General features: G+C 62.3%; 1 protein-coding gene across 1 annotated transcript in view; it reads left to right on the top strand.

Annotated features, from left to right (window-relative positions):
* The window catches only part of HSPB7 (heat shock 27kDa protein family, member 7 (cardiovascular)), a 970-nt gene extending 812 nt beyond the window's left edge, over positions 1–158 (top strand). Inside the window, exon 4 of the mRNA XM_009878194.1 lies at positions 1–158. This exon is cut by the window's left edge and continues 4 nt beyond it. Coding sequence (XP_009876496.1) covers positions 1–158 — 158 coding nt within the window.
* Positions 159–239: the final 81 nt, after the last annotated feature.

Below are 239 nucleotides of genomic sequence, written 5' to 3'. Positions count from 1 at the left end.
CCTTCACCCACAAATGCCAGCTGCCCGAAGACGTGGACCCCACGTCGGTGTCGTCCTCGCTGGGGGACGACGGCACGTTGACCATCCGCGCCCAGCGCCAGCCCGCCAAGCACACGGAGCACGTCCAGCAAACCTTCCGGACTGAGATCAAGATCTGAGTGGGGTCAGGGTTGGGGGTGTCCCTTTCCCCCCACCTTTCCCTGCTCCTTAATTATTCGGGTGATTGGAAGCAGGAGGTG

This window comes from Apaloderma vittatum, unplaced genomic scaffold (assembly GCF_000703405.1).
Source record: "Apaloderma vittatum isolate BGI_N311 unplaced genomic scaffold, ASM70340v1 scaffold25901, whole genome shotgun sequence".
Taxonomy (NCBI): Eukaryota; Metazoa; Chordata; class Aves; order Trogoniformes; family Trogonidae; genus Apaloderma; species Apaloderma vittatum.
The sequence above is the reverse complement of the archived record's forward strand: the minus strand, read 5'-3'. Positions and strand labels throughout refer to the sequence as shown.